Genomic DNA, 22,529 nt, shown 5'->3' with positions numbered 1-22,529 from the left:
AACTACTCTATTGCCAAATTTCCTTAAAAACTGAAACTAATTCTATTAACTCATTCTTTATATTATATAAAAGACTTCTGTATATTTTCTATATAAACAGTATGCCATTCTTTTAGGTCCTTGTATTTTTAGCTTGCCAAAGGTATGTTTTATTCTGATTAATAATATGTATTGATATCTAAGACATGTAACTAATGATATAAAGATTGAGTGGCCTTACACCTAGAAAATAAAACAAAAGTAGGAGTGTATTTTTTTTACTAGCGCGTATCATAAACTCTTTTACTCTTTGAGCATCAGCCTTGGTTACCTGGTCCTATCTCTTAAAGAATTCAGAATATAATATAATAGAGCAAACATTTCCTTAGAATTTATAACTTATTTTTTAGAGTGGTAGGTTGAGAGGAAAATATGGTCACTCTACAATAGAATAAGATCAAAGCATAACATATTTTCTAATAATACCCACATGAATTCCTGAGGGAACAATTAAGATCATGAAATCTCTGTCCAACAATGAATAAATCCATTGTACTTTGTTAGCCTATTTGGAATTATTTTACTAAGAAAAATTAAATCACTTCTAATCAGCGGGGATCACTATGATGTAATGGTCATCAGCATAATTAAGAGTTGGGAGATTCATATTCTATTTATGATTCCATAGGAAACTATATATGAACTTTGATCCAACTTCTCAATCAAGCAGAGAGGATAGCGATGTTTATCTCTTCTGTAAAAGCCCCCATTCTAACACTAATTATATTATTTTTTGGATGTGTGCTTTCATAACAGTGATTGAAAATAAAATATTAAGCCAGGCTTTTTGCTCTAGTATTACCTAAAATCCAGGAAATGTTTTACATTTAGCTGTCGGCAGTTCTGGAAGAGAAACCAACATCTCCTGTTTCCTGCTCTTTTCAATCCATATCTAAACACCTAGATATTTCAGGGACAAAAGTCCTTTGGAAACATGAAATTACAGCCAGAGAGAAGTAGCTCTACAAAGACAGTATAGCATCACAGCCACCTAAGTCGTTGGACTGATGTTTTCCAATGGGATGAATATGATACTCTCAAGAATCTCTTAAGAAGAAAAAAAATAGTAAGAAGGGGAAATGAAGCTGAAAAGAGACATCTAGTTAAGAGGAAAAAGCACTCCAAGTTACTGATAGGGAAATATATATTACAATACAGTGCTATTACATAAGGCCTTTTCTCACAAAGATCAAAAGTTGCTAAAGAACAGAAAGGGAATTTCAATCCAAATAGCCTATGTTTAAGAGAACCTAGAAAAAATTATATAAGTTGCCCAAAGGAGAAAAAGAATCATTTCCAAGGCAAGAAAATGTGTGTACATTTGTCAGCTAACTAAGCAAAAATGTTCCACTCAGACTACACCCTTCAGGTAGAGTGAGAAATGGTGTGTGCTGAATATCCAATGTTTAAACAGTACCTCTACTATGTGACTCAGCTGGGTGAATGTTTCTTTCATATATAGCCCTACTTTTTTTAAGTACACCCAACTTACTATACTATGGCAATGTTAGTGTGATTTTTATCACAACTTGGGTTGGCTGTTTATACTAAGATTAATCTTTGAAAAGCTTATGGAACTACTTACTATATTACGCTGTGGTACCTAAATATCAAAGTCATTTCCTAAGCAAAATTACATGACATAAATTCCATACAGAGTAAAAAACAGTGAATTCAATCACTTTCCTAAATTGATCAACTTTGGTACAGATATAGATAAACTTAATATATTTTGCCCAAACTGCAGGCAGTGAGAGAAAACCAACCATAATCTAACAAGTGCTTACAGAAGACTAAACAAAGAGATGGGGTAATGTAACCAAGGACAGTCTCTCTTTCTTGTTTCTCAGCTTTATTAATTCATTTATAGAGCGAATATATACTGAACACCCATTATGTGACTGACACTAAGGATATGGCACTGAAGGAGACGAGTAGAATGCAGGTGGTGGTGGTGGTGGTGGTGGTGATGATCGTGATGATCGTTTTAAAAGAATTAAATGTAATTTTATTATTATAATGATTTGTTAGTTAATTATCATAATTCAACAAAGTGGATTCTATTACTATTCCCATTTTACAGATGAATACATTGAGACTAAGAAAATTGAATACCTTGCCCTGGGTCACACAGATAGAAATGAGAGGAAAAATAATTCCTGGCCCAACTCTATTCTTAAACTACTTCCCCACCACAACCACCGTAATGTATTAAAGACTATAAATTACCAAACCCTGACCTATGCCTTTCATAAACATTATCTCATTGAACCTTCAACAAATATCTAGTGGGGTCAGTATTATTCATCTGGATTAGGATTATCTCAATACTCAGCACTGAAAAAGTTTTTTTTAAAAAAGTAGGTAGATTCAGAGTAATGGTGAGAACCTCTTTGACCATTTCCCTTCCCTCCCTTTTTTAAGACAGAAATCCTGCCTAAGGAACTTCTTATTACACAAAGAGCTTAGAAATGTTTTTTCCTAAAAGTAACAAAACCTAAAACTTATCTTCCCTAAAGTTTCTATTTAGAGGCCCAGAATTTAAACCAATACATTTTGATCCCAATTTATCAGAGTCCGCCACTATCACAAACCCTTTGAAAGTCTGCAAATACACCTACAGATACCGAATCAAAGTTAGGAGAAACCATGGCAGAGACTTTCAGGTCATCTTCTCTCTCGGTCATAGGCCAAACACCTGTAATTTTAAGAGAAAAAAAAGTATTTACTCATAAAGTAAAACTTGCTGTATATAGTTGTTTTAAGGTTTATCTATACCATATATCAAAAATATACTCACGAGTTGAAAAAAAAAACTGAGGCATTACAGAATGAGAAGCTTTATGCTAATTCTTTCCCCTCTACATTACTAGAAAGAAAAACTGTCTCTTTTTCCAAAGATATTAGCTAAGATGTGACCCATTGACTGACCAGTGTCAGGAATTTCAATTCCCTATCCTTAGCTACTGGTAGAAGCCCAAAAGAGTACAATCCTTTTGAAGGTAAACTGGCTATAATTATCAAAATGTAAAATTCACCAAAAAAATGTAAAATTCACACACCCTGTGACTTAACAATTCTACTCCCAAACATTTACCCAATACTCATAGACATGCCCAAGGAGTTTCTCTGTTGCTAGTAATTATTAAAAACAAAAACAGCCTAAATCTAAATTATATTTCTATTAATAAATAGTTAACTAAATTATGGTATATCAATACTGTGCAATGGTCCAAAACCCAAAACTCTAAATAAGAGTGCTGTCCATCTTTATATACTGACATGAAAAGAACTCCAAGATATGCTATTGATTAAAAAGAAGCAAGATGTAGTACAATGTCTCTAATACACACGTATTTGTGTAAAAACAATTATATAAACAGTAAAATTTTCTCAAAGAATACACAAAAGCTCTTAATAAAGGTTACCTTTAAATAATCTAGTGGAACTAAGACCTGGGGTTTATGCTTTCAGTACTGTTTGAATTATTTTAACCATATTCATTTTCTCTTTACAACTTAAAATTTCATAATTTAAAAAATGTTTATAGTGCATAATGAGATATTATGAACAAGTTATAGAGATCCTAAATAAACAAGAAACATAAATAATACATATGCACATACATATGTGTGTATATATACATATATATATGACAGATTATTGGCTGTCCCCCTAACATCCATTCTTCCCTCCTCCTTCTTTGTGGCAGAACACTAATTCTGTTGAGGCATTCACCTCATCTCAAAGTTATTGAATTGGTCAAATCCCATCATGATGATTTCATTCCCCTGACCTTTTGTTGTTTTAGTCGTGAGCATGGAGCCTAATCCTGGCAGATGTGAGGTGAGGAAAGGTGGGAGTCGGCATGCTGGTACATGCTTCTGGGAAAGCTAGTCCTCCCTAATAAATGGGGAGACTTGGGAGAAATATCTCTCTTCTTCCCTGGAAATCATACTTGCACATAATGCCTGGAACTGCTAAAATCACCCTGTGACCCTGAGAGGAAACATCCCCCCACACTGAGGATGGCTGACTGAAAATATAGAAAGCACCTGGATGATGTCACATGAATCAGCTGTCTCACAAAGAGAAAAGAACCGCCTACAATTGCCACCAGGCATTCCCACCAATATTACACTGTTTGGAATAAGAATTTCCACAACTTAGTGAGAGTACAAAAGGCTGCTTGTTGCCCACCCAGTAAAGATTCTTCAGTTCTTTTTTACTAAAAAAGAGTCCAATTTTATCCTAAGTAACAAAGCGCTCAACCAAAATGCTAAATTTCCCAGGCTCTTTTGCAGCTTGGAGTGGCCAGTGAGATGTAAGTGGAAGCTGTTCAGGGTGTGGCTTCCAGGAAAGATCGTTAAGTGGGCTGACTCAGCTGCAGATGTGAGGGCAGGAGTTCCAGAAGCCATCCTAGACCAACAGAAGACCCTGGGTGAGAAGGAATCAGAGTCCCTGATGACTTTGGAACTGCCAAATCAACCCTGGACTGTCCATTACTGGACTTCTTTTCCATGAGAAAGAAATAAACCTGTGCCTTATTTAAGCACCCTATTTAGGCATTCTGTTATATGCAGCCAGACATAACCCTGAATAGCACATCTTCCAACAAGGTTACCAAGTACAAATGTTTCTACTACGCAATGGTAGAAGCAACTTAGTTATCCTAGACATATTTCAAATGGATGAAGACTTTCATTTATACGCCCATGTCTTACTGCTCTCTTTCCCTTCCTGAAGACACAACTATGCTGTGTGGGAGTCTATCTCAGTATTGTACCCTTTCCTTCACATCCATCCCAAGTAAAGAACATATCAACTGTCTAAATAAATCATAAGGAAACTCTGTTTTTGAAAGTGCCTACTGATAGATGTTGTTGACTACTAGTAACAGAAATGCAAGGCAGGATTCTCACTAATGAGTTGATTATGAAAAGCTTCAAAATCCATAAGCCATACAGAAATTATTACTATAATTTCATGCTTACAACATACATCCCTCATATAACTTACACACATAAAATCAGCTTCAAAAATACTTTTATTACAGTAGATAATATAAACCATGTGTACAACAAAATATACTCTCTAAATTGGCTTTACATTTTGCTGCAATTCTTGCTTTGAAGAAATAAAAAAAGCTTTTAAGTGCTGAACATAACCCACAAGACTGTGAACTTCCTTTTTGCAAGTTAAAGTCACTGTACTAAAATAGGTGGCATTTAAATGAATAATGAGGTCATCAAAAAGTTCAGAGTTTTAACTTCTCATAGTCTTCTGTAATGAAATGATTTGGTGCTTTTATATAATTACAGGTATTTTAATGAACAAATATACCACAATTTTATAAGTGTAGAGAATACTAAATTTTTTCCATATCTAGAAATAAAATATGTTAAAAGTCTCTCTTTTTTAAAAGAGTCTCGGTTTCTTTTTTAGGAATAATACCAAATGATGGTGGCAAAGAAGGGGCAGAGAACTTCAAATATTAACTTTGAGGTTATATAAATAATAAACTTTGCACTCAAGTCTGTAGGTACATCCCTAGCTTAATTAGCACTTATTTCAAGATACACAGAAGAATCAGGGTAATGACAAGTAAAACAGCCTAACCCTTCTCACCCAGGGGAATCACTATGGCCACCAAAAAATAACTTTTAGCTGTAAGGGATTTACCTGAGAAATGTCTTACATAATCAAGTGTTCATCAAAATATCGTTAGCACATTGTCTATGGAAAGGCCAAAATCTCAAGACACAAAAGTTGGAGTGAAAAGCCACATTAAATTTATTTAACCAACTCTGGAAATTTCATGTTTCATACGTATGCCACTCTTCTCCAATTACATTTTTAAATGACAAAATGAGACTTATATTCCATTAATCCCAAAACACTAGTATCAAAAATGGAAAAAAATGTGCAATATGACACATCCAGTTTTAACTATTTTCTATTTGACATGAGGGTCCTGACAACAAATGGGTTTTTAAATTATTGGAGGTACTTAAAAGACCTAAGTTTCACTTGCTTACTTTCAAAACTTTCTAAGAGAATGTGTAAAGCCAAAGCATAATAATTTTATTTTAATATTAATATTTTTTAAATATATTATCTAAATTCCTCTGAATGTCTCTTGGTAATATGGACTCAAAAATACATAAATCTAGGAAAGTGATTGGACCAGGATTAAGACTGGCTCTGTTGTTTTGGTTGGCTTTTGATGCTCTGCTTCTTTTATTATTCCTGCTTGTTTTAACATTTCTTTTATGTGAAAATAGTCCATATTTTTTCTCATTAAAAAAATACTTTTACCTGACCCTGAGAAGGGAACTTAAAGTAATGCTTTTCACATGTCCAACTCAAACTGCAGGATTGCTGTTTTGTTTCTCCTTTTAATTTACAGTAAAATTATACCCTTGTGAATCCCAAAGTAAGATAATATTGAGTTATACAAAACTCAAGAACTGAAAATATCATCAGCCTCTGAGTCATTAGAAATCAGCATACCACAGGCTACACTCCATTTGGATGGCTAATTAACTACAAACATAAATTATATCACTAGGCTGCAAATGACTACATTTTTAGTAACAAAGTAGTAATTCACATACTGCTTTGGTTTCTTTTAAAAGAAGCAACTAAAATTTTTTCAGGGATATTAGAAGTTAATAAATGATCACTCTAAACCTTAATGTAATTCTAAAGGTCTAAAACCACTATCCAAAGAAATACATGTTCCTTTCTTACAGTTTAAAGAAAAAAACTCAGCACTGCCCCTGAAACACACTAACAAAAGTATTACCTTAAATAGGACATATTTTTCAGAAACCATAAAATACAAATTAAGCACAAAGACTAGTATGTTAAAGAGCAATGCTGTTTTTACAAAAATGACTTTAAATAAGCCTGGGGGAGAAAATCAACTAATATGTATAAAACATTATCCATATACAAAATAATATAAATTTTACACTGAATACTAAAATCAAATAATAAAAAGCTGCAAATGAGATACCTTGTGATTTGTTAACATCTTTGATGATTTTCTGAAGTTCTTTCAATTCTATATCAAGTTCATCATAGTTTAGTTCTCTAGATTCAACTTTTGGAGCTTGGAACAAAGAAGGGTCTGTCCCCAGGTATGAACACTGCAAGTGACCATCATCACTCAGAGTGACTATCACTCCCTTTAAATCACTACAAAAAGGAAGAGAAAATGAGACATAATTAAAATTTTTGGTGGATTTAGACTTAATCTAGACCGACTAGATTTTCATTCAATTCAGCTTCAACATACCATTAAGAAAATGACTATATAATGTATCTATTTCTAAAGTTTTACGTCAAGGACTCAATTTAAATGTTTCAAACATGATTTACATTTACAGAAATATAACAATTATTATTAAAGCTTCCACTTTTGGGGACAAAACTATGTGGCAACTTCTGCTCTAAGAGCTTTTCAAGGTCTTACTTGTATCATTCAATCCTCACTGCACCTCCCACTTGGCAGATTCATAATAAGCAGTGAACAACACGTAGGAGCTACAATGGATCAAGAGCTAGGCTACTGGCTGGCTGAAGACTAGGGCTGAGGCACAGGAGGGAAGATGGGACAATCCAGGGGAATGGGAAGGTTAGTGGAGGAAGCCCTACGAGGCCTTGAAGAGAAATGTGCCCCCTGCTCTTTTCCTTTTCCTTCTCTCTACCCTTGGGACATGCTTCCCCTCCCTCCCCAGGTCCACTCACCGTGGCTTCCTTCACACGCACTCCTATTCAAGTAGCTCTTTGGTCTGTTCTCTCTTTCCCTTCACTCTTAGATAGAAGTATCCCATTTTCTCATTTAGTAGCTCTTTCTCCATCACTCTTCTCATCCTGATTATCTCTTTTCCTCCCCAACCTTTCACTCTTCCTTCTCTCTTAGGCTCCCTCATCTCTGTTATTCTCTAGAAACAGCCATAATATATAAATTATAGATAACTTTAGCATAAATGCTTAAAAATAAAAGTTGTACGTTTTCCTGAACTTGCTATAAAAAGTAGTTGAGATGAACACTATTGGCTTCCTCCCTACCTTACCCAGAGGGAAAAAAATTCAATATTGCCATAAGTCATTTTGAACTGATATAAAATGAATTTGTTTTAGATTTGTTTGTTGTGTTTTCTATTGGTCTGTGATTTAAAAAAAACAAAAAACAAGTTTTTTTTTTTTTTTTTTTTTTTTTTTTTTTTTAAGTTTTTAATTTTTATTTATTTATTTATTTATGGCTGTGTTGGGTCTTCGTTTCCGTGCGAGGGCTTTCTCTAGTTGTGGCAAGTGGGGGCCACTCTTCATCGCGGTGCGCAGGCCTCCCATTATCGCGGCCTCTCCTGTTGCGGAGCACAGGCTCCAGACGCGCAGGCTCAGTAATTGTGGCTCACGGGCCTAGTTGCTCCGTGGCATGTGGGATCTTCCCAGACCAGGGATCGAACCCGTGTCCCCTGCATTGGCAGGCAGATTCTCAACCACTGCGCCACCAGGGAAGCCCAAAAAACAAGTTTTCCAACACTTTTCTAAAGGTTAAATATTAGTCAAAAACAACAGAAAACTTGAGAGAGAAAAGAACTTGAAAAGAAGTGTTGCTATTTATCTGAAGAAAAGGAGTTAAGGTATATAAGGGTCTAGGACTCATTCAGAACAAATAAGAATTTTTAAAACTCCCCAACTTCGGGTCACAGCAAGTGGTCAGCTCATTAATCTAAAAGCTCAACTTGATTGACAGTAAATACTACCATTGCTCAATCCTTCCCATAAGGTGGCCACCAGCAATCACTTCACCACCTGCCTTCAATACAATATTCCTGTACATACTTTCTCCAGGATATATACATAATTCTGTAATGTGACTTCAGAAAAATAAAAAATAGATTGGTATCACTGATTTGATAGCTAAAAAACTAGCTAAAAACTAAAAAGGGGACTTGGGTTCTAGCTCTGACTCTGCTCTGTGTAGCTGAGTCAACTTGGAGAAGTCTTCCTAAATGCTTTATGTCTAAAATGAGAGGGTGAAACGAGATGATCCTCAAAGGTCTTTAAGTTTAACAAACTTGTTCCATCAAAATAGCTCAGAAAATAAATACTCCCAAATAAAATTATTTTCCTAAAATAAAATGTTTTCACCCCTGTAGTATCTCTGGGCCTGACCCTTTCCTTGCAGGCAACTGAAGCCACTTAGTGGCCATGGAAATCCCAACTTCCAGCTCTGACAAGCCCATTTCAAGAGGGCAAACCTCTGTCCCTATTGAGTTAGTTGTGACTGTAGTCTGTTCCCCATTCCACCCAGACCTACTAAAGTCTGAGAATACAGTAAGTCCTAAGGAAATGCTAGGAAACTAAAAGGCAGAGCTTCTCAGACAATGTGGGGATCATCTGTTCTTTGAATCCAAAAGGGTATTTCCATTTTATCTTCCCCCTTTGAGTGATCCATTATAAAGGAAACCTAGCATGAGGCATTACAAATATACCTCACTATCCAAATTTATTTGGTCTTTGAATTGGATAGCTTATTACGGAATCAGTTTCAACACACTGTTTTAGATGGCAAATAGCAACAATTTAGATACAGGGATTTATCTAAAAATTTATCTGAACCTAGTAAGTTGTTGAGTTCAGATAGAGAGAGTTTGAATAGTACTGTATACACATATTTCTTCAGCGTCTCAAAAAGAAAAAATTCTTTACTGGTGTTTTGAGGTGTCCAAACAGAAAAGGGAGCAGCCAGGGTCTTTACCCACTCAAAGAGCCTAACAAGCATCACCAGAATGTCTTAACACTAAATTACAAAACTTAAGCAATTTACTTTTTTCTTATCAGTGGTATTAGAGCCATTACATACAATTTAGATCAAATAACAGAAATTTAGAATAGCTGAATTCATTTAACATTGCATGTTTTATTCCACAGGAACACTAACACAAGCTCTAAAAATTTTAGAATAAATCAGTGAAATTTCTGTCTAAAACATCTATGATGGAAAAAGTACTTTGACACAGGCCTATACCACTACTTAATACATAAGTAATGTCATCACTTGGTATCTTAAATGCAAAGGAAAATTTTAAATTATATATATATAAATATATATATATATATCATTCCTAAAGTTAAGCCCAACCTAAGTATAAAGTCCAATTTAAGTATAAAAGAGAATACAATCAAGATTTTTTTAATCTTTCTACTTAAAGAACATTTTTAAAACAATATTGTCCATGTGAGTTAATGTGTAAAATTTTCTGAGTGATAGAATTTTATGTTAGAAGAAGCCATCAAGTAAATCAAGTATTGTGTACCTTATTACTTACATCCTTAGAGTTAACACTTTCAAAATGAAGGTCTCTAGATTACTCTGGTCCTTGAAATACATCAGCTAAACCAAGGAACCAGAATGATGTATTTTATGAGGACTCAAGGTCAAAGATGTTATATTGCTAGGACACACAATAATTTTGTGATTTTAGCAATGGGGCATGAAATTAAACAATAGAGTTAGCTCAGGAAACTGAGGGTAATTGTTTCTTCATTCAGTAAACAGATCCTGGCCTTAACAACACATTCAAACAAAATTCCAGATGGATTTTAAAAGTTAAATTAAAAAATATGAAACTACAAAAATATTTATCTGCCCTTGGGATGGAAAGAACTTTTGCTGCAAGAAAGCAATAGAGGACAAAGCAAAGGATCTCTAAATTAAACCACAAAAAAATTTTAAACTTGTTCTATGCTTTAAAAATACATCACAGTAAAAAGAACACAAGACAAACAAACTGGGAAGACCTTGGCAACCAACATAAATATATGATTTAGCTTGAATCATATGAAGTTGTGGATATTCAACTGTTTTTGTCCTATAAAAATAATTTTGTATGTTTCATCTACTATGTAAAGAACTCTTACAAGTCAATGAAAATGAGTATATCTCAAAAGAAAAAGGTCAAAGAAAATGTACAATTCACTTGAATCAGCAACTTAAAGGTTAAATAATCTATGGAATTAAAACTTTTATCTAGTTCTCTTTTTCTGACAAGGCCAATCTATAAAATGAGCAACTTGAAAGTATTTGAAATACAGCTCAAAAGATAAAAAATGAACAGTTTCTTTTGCTAATACAATAAAACAAATGAATAATAGCTTTAAAAACAAATGAAAAGAACATGCACGGTTCTTCTAACGGTTCTTGTCCAGCTACACTTTATGCAAAATAGAAATATTTTAAATTATCAAATCATCAAAGTCTGGTTTTTATTATGATATACAGATATCAAAGAAATCAAAAACTTAAATTTTGGATTCTTTCATGCCCTTACCAAAATAATACTGAAACAGAAAACAAAAAGTAGGAAGGTGCACGATTTTCATCTAGTCTCTTTTTTATTTACTATCTGTCTCTCATTTCTCTACTATATTTCATTTGCTCATCATTCACTCACTCATTCATTCATTCATCAAATATTTTCAAACACCTGTTATATGCAGGATGCCATTTGAAGTGCTATAGAGCATACACAGATAAAATCAGAAATTAGCTGAAAAAGATTGTAACCCTGTAAAAGAGTAAGATATGCATCTCGATAAGTATGCACGGGGTGGAAAACATAAGAGCTATAAGACAAGTATAAAGTACTTTAGTGTTCAGAAGTAGGAATGTCATTTCTAGCCAAGGGGATCAGGGAAATTTTGATGGAGGAAATAAAAGCTTAAGCTGGACACTGAAATTCAGTCTATTCTTCAGATTATTTCTGAAATCTGAATTAACTCACATGTGATTTGTAAGCAAGGAAATGATGTCAATAGAACTTTGAAGTTGGTTCATACTCTTTTACCCATCGCCTGAATGTTTTGAACCTCCAAGTAGTAGCAGGAAAATATAGTACATGACTATATACAAAGCACCATTATTCCACTGTTCTTTTTGGCTCAGTTTGCAAATATGTCCTGGATTGAAAGTGCTTCTTACATGGTTCTCATGTTCAGTTTGTCTTTCGCTCTTTTTTCCTCAACGCTTCCTTCACGCTACCATCATCTTTCTATTTAAAAGTAAAGTCCTATTTTAATATGACTGTTATTTGGGTTTGGTTTGTTTGTTTGGTTGATTGGTTTCTTGGTTGGTTGGTTTGCTTTGCTTTGCTTTTTTGGTGCTCCAATCACAGTTGTATAAATTTTAAGTGATCTGCCCCACAACAATTTATTTTGTTTGTTTGTTTGTTTTTTACTTGACATATAGTTGATTTACAATGTTGTGCCAATCTCTGCTGTACAGCAAAGTGACTCAGTTTTACATGTATAGACATTCTTTTTTTTAATATTCTTTTCCATATGGTTTATCCCAGAAGATTGGATCTAGTTCCCTGTGCTATACCATAGGACCTTGTTGTTTATATATTCTAAATGTGGCAATTTATTTTTAAAGGCTTCTTACTGTTAACTTGTAATTTATTACATTATAACATAAATATCTGTAGCATTTGAGCCTTTGGGATTTGGAGAACAGGTGTGAAGAACATTCAGCACGGAGAACATGAGAGAAGAAGAGGGAGAAAAGTTTAGACTATGTATGAGAAAGAAAAAGCAACCTGGATACAACATTCATTGAATAAAAAAAAAAAAAAAGAGGAAAGAGACTCTTGGGAATAAAGCCATCTAAAGATCTTAAGCTTTAATCTATGTAATTGTGGAACCAGTAAAGGCTTTTGAGCTAGTGAGTGACATAAGCAAAATATGCTTTAAAAAGATGTACCCTAAAAGACTCAATATAGTTTAAAATGTTGATTCTCACCAAAATGATCCATAATGTAACACAATCCAAATGAAAATCCCAGAAAGCTTTTTTCTGTAGAAACTAACAAGCTGATTTCCACATTTCTATGGAAGTGCCAAAAAAACCACCTAGAATGGCAAAATAATCTTGAAAAAAAGAATAGAGATGGAGGGCTTTCATAAACTGACTTCAAGACACACTATAAATCTATAGTAATTGAGGAAAAGGACTTGTGTCCTCTGCATATAAAGAACTACTGTAACAAATGACCAAGACACACACACACACACACACACACACACACACACACACGCGCATACAAAATTCAACTGGGCAAGACTTGCATAGATATTTCACAGAGTAAGGTATAAAAACTGTCAACAAGTTAAGAAAAAATGCTCAATATTATTAGCCATTAGGGAAATGCAAATTAAAATCACAATTCGCTACCACCACACATACATCAGAATGTCTAAATTTAAAAGACTGACTGCATTAAATGCTGGAGAGGATGTGGAGCAACCAAAACTCTTATATATCACTGGTGGGAGTGTAAAATGGTTTAACTAATGTGCACAAAAGTTTGGCAGTTTCTCATTAGACTAAACATATACCAACCCTCTAACCCAGCAATTTTACTCCTAGTTATTTATCTAAAATAAATGAAAACATATGTCCACAAAAAGGCTCATACATAAAATGAGATAAACAAGTTATGATACATTCATTGAATGTAACATTACTCAGCAGCAAAAAATAAACCAACATTGGTACATGCAACAACAAAAATGAATGTTGAAAAATATTATGCTGGAAAAAATGACAGACATAAAAAGTACATACTGTGTGATACCATTTATATGAAGTTCTAGAACAGGCAACACAAATCTATTATGAAAAAAATATGAACAGTTGTTACCTGGAAGCAGGGAAGAAAGGGATTATTAACTGGAAAGGGACACAGGGAAAATTTCTGTGATGGAAATGTTCTATAACTTGAGAGAACTATGGGTTACACAGGTGTATATCCATTTGTCAAAACTGTACAGTTAAGGTTTGTGATTCCCAATGTATATAAATTTTACCTTTGAAAAAGGAATTAAAAAATAGGGTAGGCAGAGGTGTAGAAAAAGCCAGCATGCCAGAACACTGGTAAGTGCTGAAGCTGAGCACTGGCTACAAGGGAGTTCATGATGCCATCCACTTACTTTGTATGTATTTAAACTTTTCCATAATACAAAAATTGGGGGGTTTAAAAAGAAGCAAATAAAGTGTATACATACTACACAAATACATATAAAGTGATACCACCAACACAAAATACTTTTAGTGATAACGTATAAAATCTACCTTGACATGAGCTGGGACCTGCCTCACATTTTAGCACCCATTCCCACCCTTATTCACACATGCATAAACAGACACACAGAACTTTTAAGTGTGTGTGTGTGTGTGTGTGTGTGTGTGAAACAGAGAGAGAGAGATGATTTATGTGAATACTTGGTATTTTTAAGTACCTTGTTGACATATAGCTACTTAAATGAAGCAACAATTCCACAGCAACTGATTCACTGGTAAAAAAAAAAAACTAACAAGCCAATGGGCCCATCAATGTGACCCTTTCCCCCCAAAATAATTAAAGGCATCATTATTTTTTGATGCTAACACTGACTCCTCTTTTAAAAAGTATCTCTTCCACAGCCAATCTTACTACCTTCAAATAAAATAGACCACTTTACTATACCCACTAAATAATACTTATATAGTAGCATCTACAAAATGTTACAGCATTTCTTTAAATTTTTGCATGTTTGTCACCTTTAACCAGGCTGTTAATTCCCTCAGGGCAGGAATTATGTGACACTGAATTTGTGTCCCTCAGTGCCAGACACAATGACTTCATCTATATGAAATTTTCCAAAAGAATTCAAAATTCACCTCTAATACGAAGTCATAAGCAAATACAAAAATACCACAACACTCCATATACCAATCAATAATTATAGACTAACAAATAAATCTAGAAGACCTCTGTAATTGTCCATAATACTTCAAATGGAACCCTTTAGATCAATATAAGATAAACCCAACTTTATTTACAGTTATCTAATGTCCCTTCCTTATTCCTTCTAATCATCAAATAATAAGACAATGTCAAAAGGAGTGGGAAGATAAGAATATGCAGGTGGTAGCTCTAACCTGGCACTGAGCCTTGAACGTATGAATGCCAAGAAAGCTAGTATGCAAATATAGTCTCTCCCAAGGAAAATAAGAACATTTTCTAAAGTAAAAGTTCAAAGCAATGACTCTTTCCATAAATAAAACTAGATGTTGGAATCCTTCCCTGATGCATGAAAGAAGACATGATTTGATGCCATAATTTTCTAATGTATTAAGCCCTTACCAGAATTAAGTCAGGCATTAAGGAAACAACCTGTGTATTTTTAGCTCTTATGTGTTGAGGAGTTACTTTTGCAATTTTTAAAAATAATTAGGCCTTGTTTGTTCTTCTCTGTATGACCATCTCCCAGGCAAAGCTTCATATCAATACCTTTTGACATACATAGTTCGTACCGAATACAAAATCTGGGAGCCAGGAAGAATCAAGCGTAGAATCTAAGTTTCCTGATTCACAGTGAGGTATATTTTTGCCCACCATTCCATGTTGACTTCCCAAGAATGGAAAATTTAAAACAATTTTTAAGGTGTAATTTGAGGTTTGTGTAAATGGTTTTTAGTTATTATTGCTATCCACAATTAGCCTCGATAATCAAGAGCTGGATTATTTAATATGAGAGACATGGTAATTAGAATGCCCAAGAAAAGGACAAGTAAAATGGGGGAGCCAAGGCCAGAGTCCAAACATATCATAGTAAAAATAGCTCTGCCAAAAGAAGTTGTCACAGCAAATTGCAGAAATTACAGAGGTTGTAGTTGGGTAGACTGAACAAGATACCATTTGTAGTAAAGAAATTTCTAAGCATCAAAAACTCAGACGTGAGCTTGCTCTTTCAAACCTATCTCTTATTAGACTTATTAGAAAGTCACACAAGACTGCTAAATCTGGCTAATTATGTTCACAAGACTGAACAGGTAAATTGCTAAATAGAAAAAAAAAGAAAAGATATAACTTCTAGAAGTGCCTATTTTGCACTGGGGAAGCAAAATACATTTATAAGGACTTAACTCTAACCTCTTTCATTATTGAAAATTATGTGTTTATTTAGAACTTACTGTATCCAGGCATCATTCTAGATGTTATAGATAGATAGGCAGGTTACACTGGTCATTTTCCTCAAAGAACTTAAAGTACAGTGGCCATTACAGATATGTAAATCAAACAAAAATGTATGAGATGTATGAAGCATGCTCTGATGAATGATGGATGTAAGCAAGGGAACCAATAAAAACAAAGTGAAAGAATATCAAAATCAGACAGTGAGCAGACAGAATGCTTTCTAGAGGAGATAATACAAGCAGGAATTGGATAAGAGAAGGAGCAGGGTATTCCAGCAAAGCATTTTCCTTAAAGGGGACACACACACACACACACACACACACACACACACACACACACACACACACACACACACACACACACCCTGCAGAGAGTACAGGGCATTCAGAAGGTGTTTTACCAAAGCCAGAACCAAATAGATATTCAACAAATATCTATGTGAGTATCAAAGATGTGTCAGAGATAGTTCTCAAAGTGAGTACCAGTGAAGAAACGACACAAAAATCTCTGTCCTCCAGGAGCTCACATTCTGGTAAGGAGAGGAAAAACAATAAACAAAAGAAATAAATATATAGTAAGTTCAAAGGTGACAGGCGCTATGAAGAAAAAGTAAGCAGGTAAAGTAAGACTCAATTTGGACCTAGAAGGAAAGACATGAGTTGCATAGGCTGGGGAGGGCATTCCAGAACAGTGGAACAGCATTAAGTATTAAGATACACCTGTTTCCATCAACCAGAAAGTCTATTTCTCCCCAAGGGGATTCATATGGAAAAGTGAGGGTGATAAAAATTAAAGATGATAAAAATACAAAGGCTTTGAATGCCCTGCAAAGAATTGTAGACCTTACGCCACAAGCAATAGGAAACCACTGAAAGATCCCAATGGAGGAGAAACAATAAATTTTCTCAGTACTCCTCAATTTCATGCAGTATTTGACAGAACTGATCATGTCCCTCCCATTCACTCATTCCATAGGCACTTACTGTGCAGCTACATGATACTGTGTTAAAAATAATATTTTTAAGGGCTTCCCTGGTGGCGCAGTGGTTGAGAATCTACCTGCTAATGCAGGGGACGCGGGTTCGAGCCCTGGTCTGGGAAGATCCCACATGCCGCGGAGCAGCTAGGCCCGTGAGCCACAACTACTGAGCCTGCGCGTCTGGAGCCTGTGCCCCGCAACAAGAGAGGCCACGATAGTGAGGGGCCCGCGCATCGCGATGAAGAGTGGCCCCCGCTTGCCACAACTAGAGAAAGCCCTAGCACAGAAACGAAGACCCAACAGAGCAATCAATCAATTAATCAATCAATCAATCAATCAATCTTTAAAAATAATAATAATAATAATATTTTTAAATTAATACTATATTATATGTCATAAAAGGTTACAGAGGTGTGGTTCATCTCTGGTCACTAAGGAAGATAGGTGCTTGTATTCCATTCTAGATAACACAAGATCCTATGTGCTAAGTAATATAATGAATGAACAAAGTTCAATAGTAACATAGAAAAGGACACTATAAAATGTTAATATTATGAAACCAAGGAAGGCTTCATGGAAGATTTGAGAAACAAATAGGATGTAAACAAAAAGAGATGGACAGAAAAAGGGTATTTCAGGTGGAGAATTTTAGAGGGACACAATCATATGTCATCTCAAGTGCAGTATGGCAAAAATCATAAGAGCTTTTCTGCATCAGAGTTAATTCACAAAAAATGCAAATCTTTCTGGGCCACATTACTTTTCTTCCAAAATTAAAATAGCTTTTATTATAATATACCCTGTGGGGAAAAGTGTATTTCTTACTATTTACACTAACATTCTTTTTTATGTTGTTTTGTTTTTTGGGGTTATTTTGTTTTTTTTTTTTTAGATTAACATTCTATTGAAGAATGTCAGTGGGAAAAAATAATGACCACTATTTTAAGCAATTAAAATGTTAACATCAATATACAGATATTTTTAGGAGAAAAATCAAGGCGGCTTTCGAACACATCATGCAGTAAACAAGGCAGGTAAGTGAAGAGTCTCTGTAAATGCAAATGGGCCAGACTATGACAGATCTTGAAGGCTGTGAGCACTCTCTTTTAAGTAAGGCAATAACAGAATTAGACAACATTTTAGAAAGGGGATCTTTTTTTAAATGAAAGTCTAATCACACCATTCCCTGGATCAGAAACCTCCAGTGATTTCCCATTTAAAAATCAAAATCCTGGGACTTCCCTGGTGGTCCAGCGGTTAAGACTCTATGCTCCCAATGCAGGGGGCCTGGGTTTGTTCTCTGGTCAGGGAACTGGATCCCACATGCTGCAATGAAGATCTTGCACCTGGCAACGAAGATCCGTGTGCCACAACTAAGATCGGGCGCAGCCAAATAAATAAATAAACATTAAAAGTAAAATAAAATAAAAATAAAAATCCTTTAAATTAAGCTATGACCCCTGCTTATTTGACCTGTAGTCACTTCCCTCCACCACCCATGCTCCCCAGCCCTCCATTCCCTATCCTTCTACTGACTTCCCTCTTCCACTTCATTGGAATTGTCATTCTCCATTCCCCTTTAGTACCTGGTATGCTCTTCCTCCCCTCCCTTTAAAAAGGATCTTTGTCTAGCTCAAGTCTACTCATCCTTCAGATTTCAACTCAGAAAATTTTCCTAGGACCTCACATTCTAGGTGAGGTCCCTTGTTTACATGCTCCCAAAGAACAAGGTACTACTATTCCTTCAGGATTTTTCACTATTGAAATAATATCTTTATCTGTGTAATTATGTTTTTTTTTTTATCACAAATGAGGTCTTTTATTTGTCGCCATTAAAAGTCTGATTTTTAAACAGATTCCTGGACTGGTGGCTCATATCCATCAGCTCGTTCAACTTTAGCACCTGTCTCATCCCCAGTAGCTTTTCCAGAACTACCGCCTTCACCATGTAGCTCCATGAGTTTTCCCAATTCAAACTTGGGCTTCTTCAGCATTTTGACTTTTCTAACAAAGACATCATGGAGTGGATAAATAGATTGGCAGGCCTTTTCTATGTCTTTTCCAATGCTGTCTGGAATCAATTTATTGACCACCTCTTTCAAGTCATTTGTCTGCACCTCTCAGGTCATGATTTCCATCATCTTCTTGCGGATCTGGCGGACCTGCTGGTGCTGGGCATAAGAGGTCTTCCGAATCTGATTGTTGCGTTTTTTAGTAAAACCCACACAGAAGAGACGAAGCAAATATCCATCGGTAGTCTTGACATCAACGTGAGCTTCAATCACTGTCTGCCATTTTTTGACCATGGAGCACATTTTGTCACGGGTAAGATCCATGCCATGGAAATTAGTCAGGCAGTTTTTGCCCTGAACATCCTCAGTAATAAGCTTGAATTTTCTAAATGCAACTTCATCATTCTGCAGATCAGCAAGGCTCACTTCAAACACACGACCCTTGAGGCCATCAGATGCGATTTTGGTTCCTTGAGTTCTCGTGACTAGTGTTTTCCCAATATTTCTTATATTGAACATAGCTGGTGCTTTCACATCATACCAATCTTTCTTAGAAAATGGGTCAACCACTTTCTTCTTGGCTCCCTCTTTACCGCCTTTCTTAAGGAGCTTTTTTCTTTCCGACCACCATAGTGCTGCTCCTAGAGCCAAAAGGCTGTAATTATGTATTTAATATCAGTCTTCCTCACTACAAGTTCCATAACTTCAGTGACTATGATTGCTTTGCTCATAAACGTATCTCCAGAACCTAGCAGAGTACCTGGCACAGAGAGGGAGGCTAAATAGACATTCACTGAATTAATTAAATGAAGAAAGTGAAATAATTCTTTGCTGTGGGGGAATATCCCATGCATTCTAGAATGTTTACCACCATCCCTGCCCTGAACCCACTAAATACCAATAAAAACTCTCCCTCCTCCTTGTGTTATGACAACCAAAAATGTCTCCAGGCATTGCCAAATGTCCCCTGGGTAGCAAAATCTCTCCCAGATGAGAACCACTGAGCTAGGAGGTAATACATCCTGGTTTGCAAAGGTCAGTCCCAGTTTATGCCTGTTGTCCTGGTACAGTTATTAACACCACCTCCTTTCACTCTCAGAAGTATCCCAGTTAATAAATTATATTGTCATCATACCTGGATGTATCTATATGGGTTCTCTTGCCCAGACCAAGTGAACTATTATGTACATAATGACCACAGTATTTCTTCTAACCTAGCAGAAATTATAGCATTATTTCCAAGAACTATGGTTTAAAACAAAACAAAAAAAAAACTACCTTTGTATTAGGCTTTGGAATTAATGAAAATAGTACAATGACAGTGGACAGAAGAAACACGGCAGAGATACAAAGAATAATAAATAGTACATGATGATCAATTAAATGTGGGAAAAAGAAGTCAAAGAAAATCCCTAAGGTTTAGCCTGAGAGAGCTGGATATAAAGACATCTATCAAGATTAGATATACAATAGAAGGTGGGTTGTATTTTGTGGAGTGAATGGGGAGATGATGAAGATAGTAAGCTTGAATTTTGAAGCACCCTCTCAATACTCAGGTGATACCCACCAGACATGCGGAAGCACAGGACTTGCAGGGACACAGATCTTTGTTGTGATGCGCTCCGCTCCTTTGGCTCCAGTGCCATTGGACTTCTCCCACTTGTCTACTCCTTGTTTTCTTCAAGGGTTCTTCTTCCTGCTTCCTAATTTTGAGAATCCCTAAACACTACTCAAACTTCTCTGCTTCCAACTCTCTGTTAACTCTGAGAATTCATTCTATTAGCTATTACCTCTGTGATAACAATTGCCAGTCTCACTCACAGCCTGTAATCTCAAATATCATGTGACCAGATCACCTCTGAGTACTTCCACTTGAATTATATTAACTTTCATGTGTATGAGTCTTTTCAGTTTAAAAACAACTTTCACAGGGGGGGGGACCTTCAAGATGGCAGAGGAGTAAGACGTGGAGATCATCTTCCTCCACACAAATACATCAAAAATACATCTACATGTGGAGCAGCTCCTACAGAACACCTACTGAATGCTGGCAGAAGACCTCAGACTTCCCAAAAGGCAAGAACTCCTCACAAATACCTGGGTAGGTCAAAAGAAGAAAGGAAAAACAGAGACAAAAGAATAGGGACTGGACCTGCACCTCTGGGAGGGAGCTGTGAAGGAGGAAAACTTTCCACACACTAGGAAGCCCCTTCACTTGAGGAGATGGGGGGTGGGAGGGGGGAAGCTTTGGAACCAGGGAGGAGACCACAGCAACAGGGGTGCAGAGGGTAAAGCGGAGAGATTCCCTCAAAGAGGATCGGTGCCAACCAGCACTCACCAGCCTGAGAGGATTGTCTGCTTACCAAACGGGGCGGGCAGAGGTTGGGAGCTGAGGCTCAGGCTTCAGAGGTCAGATGCCGGGGAGAGGACTGGGGTTGGCTGCTTGAACACAGCCTGAAGGGGGCTAGTGCACCACAGCTAGCTGGGAGGAAGTCCAGGAAAAAGTCTAGAACTGCCTAAGAGGCAAGAGACCATTGTTTCATGGTGCGCGAGGAGAGGGGATTCAGAGGACATCCTAAACAAGCTCCAGAGACGGGCGCAAGCTGTGGCTACCAGGGCAGACAGCAGAGATGGGCATGAGATGTGAAGGCTGCTGCTGCAGCCACCAAGAATCCTGTGTGCAAGCACAGGTCACTATCCACACCTTCCCTCATGGGAGCCTGTGCAGCCCATGCTGTCCTGTGATCCAGGGACAACTTCCCTGGGAGAACACACGGAGCACCTCAGGCTATTGAAGTGTCACGCCAGCCTCTGCCACCACAGGCTCACCCCATATTCCAAATATAACTACCATACCCCTCCCTGCCCCAGGCCTGAGTGAGCCAGAGCCCCCTAATCAGCCGCACCTTTAACCCCGTCCTATCTGAGCAGTGAAGAGACGCCCTCAGGTGACCTAAACACAGAGGTGGGGCCAAATCCAAAGCTGAACCCCAGGAGCTGTGTGAACAAAGAAGAGAAAGGGAAATCTCTCCCAGCAGCCTCAGGAGCAGTGGATTAAATCTCCACAAACAACTTGATGTACCCTGCTTCTGTGGAATACCAGAACACACAACGAATCATCCCAAAATTGAGGCAGTGGACTTTGGGAGCAACTGTAGACTTGGGGTTTGCTTTCTGCATGTAATTTGTTTCTAGTTTTATGTTTATTTTAGTTTAGTATGTAGAACTTAATCATTGGTAGATTTCTTTATTGATTTGGTTCCTATCTTCCTTTTTTTAATATATATATTTTTTTCCTTTTTCTCTTTTTGTGAGTGTGTATGTGTATGCTTCTTTGTGTGATTTTGTCTGTATAGCTTTGCTTTTACCATTTGTCCTACAGTTGTCTCTGTCTGGTTTTTTGGGGGTTTTTTTTGTATAGTTATTAGTGCTTGCTGTCATTGGTGGATTTCTTTTTTGGTT

General features: G+C 36.3%; 1 protein-coding gene and 1 pseudogene across 15 annotated transcripts in view; both read right to left on the bottom strand.

The window, feature by feature from the left end:
- The window catches only part of BBS9 (Bardet-Biedl syndrome 9), a 471,319-nt gene that overhangs the window by 288,666 nt on the left and 160,124 nt on the right, over window positions 1-22,529 (bottom strand). For all 14 annotated transcript variants that reach the window (XR_014266409.1, XR_014266410.1, XR_014266411.1 and 11 more), the window contains exons 13-14: window positions 7,061-7,242; window positions 2,661-2,737 (exon numbers count right to left, since the gene is read on the bottom strand). Coding sequence is in view for 9 of the 14 variants with exons in the window: in XM_082471759.1 (XP_082327885.1) it covers window positions 2,661-2,737; window positions 7,061-7,242 (259 nt within the window). In the remaining 5 variants the exon portion in view is untranslated. The remainder of the gene's footprint in view (window positions 1-2,660; window positions 2,738-7,060; window positions 7,243-22,529) is intronic.
- LOC309665495 (small ribosomal subunit protein eS1 pseudogene) lies at window positions 18,842-19,713 on the bottom strand (annotated as a pseudogene). The gene has a single exon. The product of its transcript is annotated as a small ribosomal subunit protein eS1 pseudogene (transcript).

This window comes from Balaenoptera physalus (assembly GCF_965194825.1).
Source record: "Balaenoptera physalus genome assembly, chromosome: 8".
Lineage (NCBI taxonomy): Eukaryota > Metazoa > Chordata > Mammalia > Artiodactyla > Balaenopteridae > Balaenoptera > Balaenoptera physalus.
This window is presented reverse-complemented; position numbering and strand designations above follow the sequence as displayed.